The sequence below is a fragment of the Anopheles bellator genome, unplaced genomic scaffold (assembly GCF_943735745.2).
Source record: "Anopheles bellator unplaced genomic scaffold, idAnoBellAS_SP24_06.2 scaffold02570_ctg1, whole genome shotgun sequence".
Classification (NCBI taxonomy): domain Eukaryota; kingdom Metazoa; phylum Arthropoda; class Insecta; order Diptera; family Culicidae; genus Anopheles; species Anopheles bellator.
The window spans coordinates 1-1,285 of NW_026686692.1; the positions used below are offsets into that span (position 1 = coordinate 1).

Here is a 1,285-nt window from a genome sequence, read left to right on the forward strand (position 1 = left end):
CGTTGCGGTCATGACATGCTCCTTTCTTTTCCAGATAAAGCTATTGCCAGAATGTCCCTCGTATTTGTGTTCGTCTTGCAAATCGCGCTTGGATTTTCTGGATAAGTTGCGCTCGATGTGGATTTCAAACAATGCAAAAATCGAACGGCTTAAGGCAGAAGTGGAAAACACCCATTTGACTGGTTCCGAAACAACTGCAGAGCATTCTGACGGTTACACGAAGCAAAACGATGGCGTTGGATCCGTGTGCATCAAAACTGAGATTGCCCCAGAAGATTTGGAAGAGGATTATCAATCGAAGCAAACGGTTTCCAATTCACAACAGATAAGTGTTACATATGATTATAATCATCTTGACGACTTGTTTGAGGCAGAGGAAGAATCGCTGGAGACACTTTTAAAACGTGAACCAATGGAGGACCAACCGCAGCTTCAGTCACCGGATGCAGATCTAATTCAAGAAGAATTTTCTATGGCAGGGAAAACCATCACGGTTCCTGACGACCCAGCATTAATTTCAGATCACAACAATTCAAGTATCAAGAATGTAGCAGAAATCTCTACATTGAATCAAATGGATCCTAATGGCGAAGAAAAATCAGTCGGTAGTCGGCAATCAGTGTCCGTAGTCGGCAAGCAGCGACTGTTGAGTTCAAATATGCGACGAAGTTCCCAAAAGGATACCGCCGCTACAGAGTTCTCAGTGTCTACAATGCAGAGCCCAAAAGTTACTGGTAATGTGTCTCGAAACAAGCATAAACACCAGTGCCCTCATTGCTCCGCCACGTATCCAGACACATTCAAGCTAAAGATTCACATTCGGGCTCACACCGGCGAAAAGCCGTTCATGTGTAAAGTCTGCGGCAAAGCGTTCCTTACGGCAAGCAAACTGTACATCCACAAGAGAATTCATTACAAGGACCGATATCAGTGTCCTCATTGCCCTCGCAAATTCGCAATACAATATCTTTTTAAGGAGCACATTCGGACACACACCGGCGAGAAGCCACTAACGTGTAAAGTCTGCAGCAAAACGTTCCATGCGGCAGGCAGCCTGCGCACCCACATGTTAATTCATGACAAGAACCAACCTCAGTGTCCTCATTGCCCTCGCAAATTCGCACGGCAATCCTATCTTAAGGAACACATTCGGACTCACACCGGCGAAAAGCCATTCATGTGTAAAGTCTGCAGCAAAACGTTCCATGCGGCACGCATCTTGCTCACCCACATGTTAATTCACGACAAGGACCAACCTAAGTGTCCTCATTGCCCTCGCAAATTC

At 45.8% G+C, this 1,285-nt stretch overlaps 1 protein-coding gene across 1 annotated transcript; it reads left to right on the plus strand.

The window, feature by feature from the left end:
• Window positions 1-10: 10 nt before the first annotated feature.
• Window positions 11-1,233, plus strand: LOC131214806 (zinc finger protein 791-like; the record flags this gene model as incomplete). The annotated part of the gene is made up of 1 exon (XM_058209138.1): window positions 11-1,233. A coding segment is annotated over exon 1 (1,223 nt), but the record flags the coding sequence as incomplete, so codon positions are not given.
• Between the last annotated feature and the right edge of the window lie 52 nt (window positions 1,234-1,285).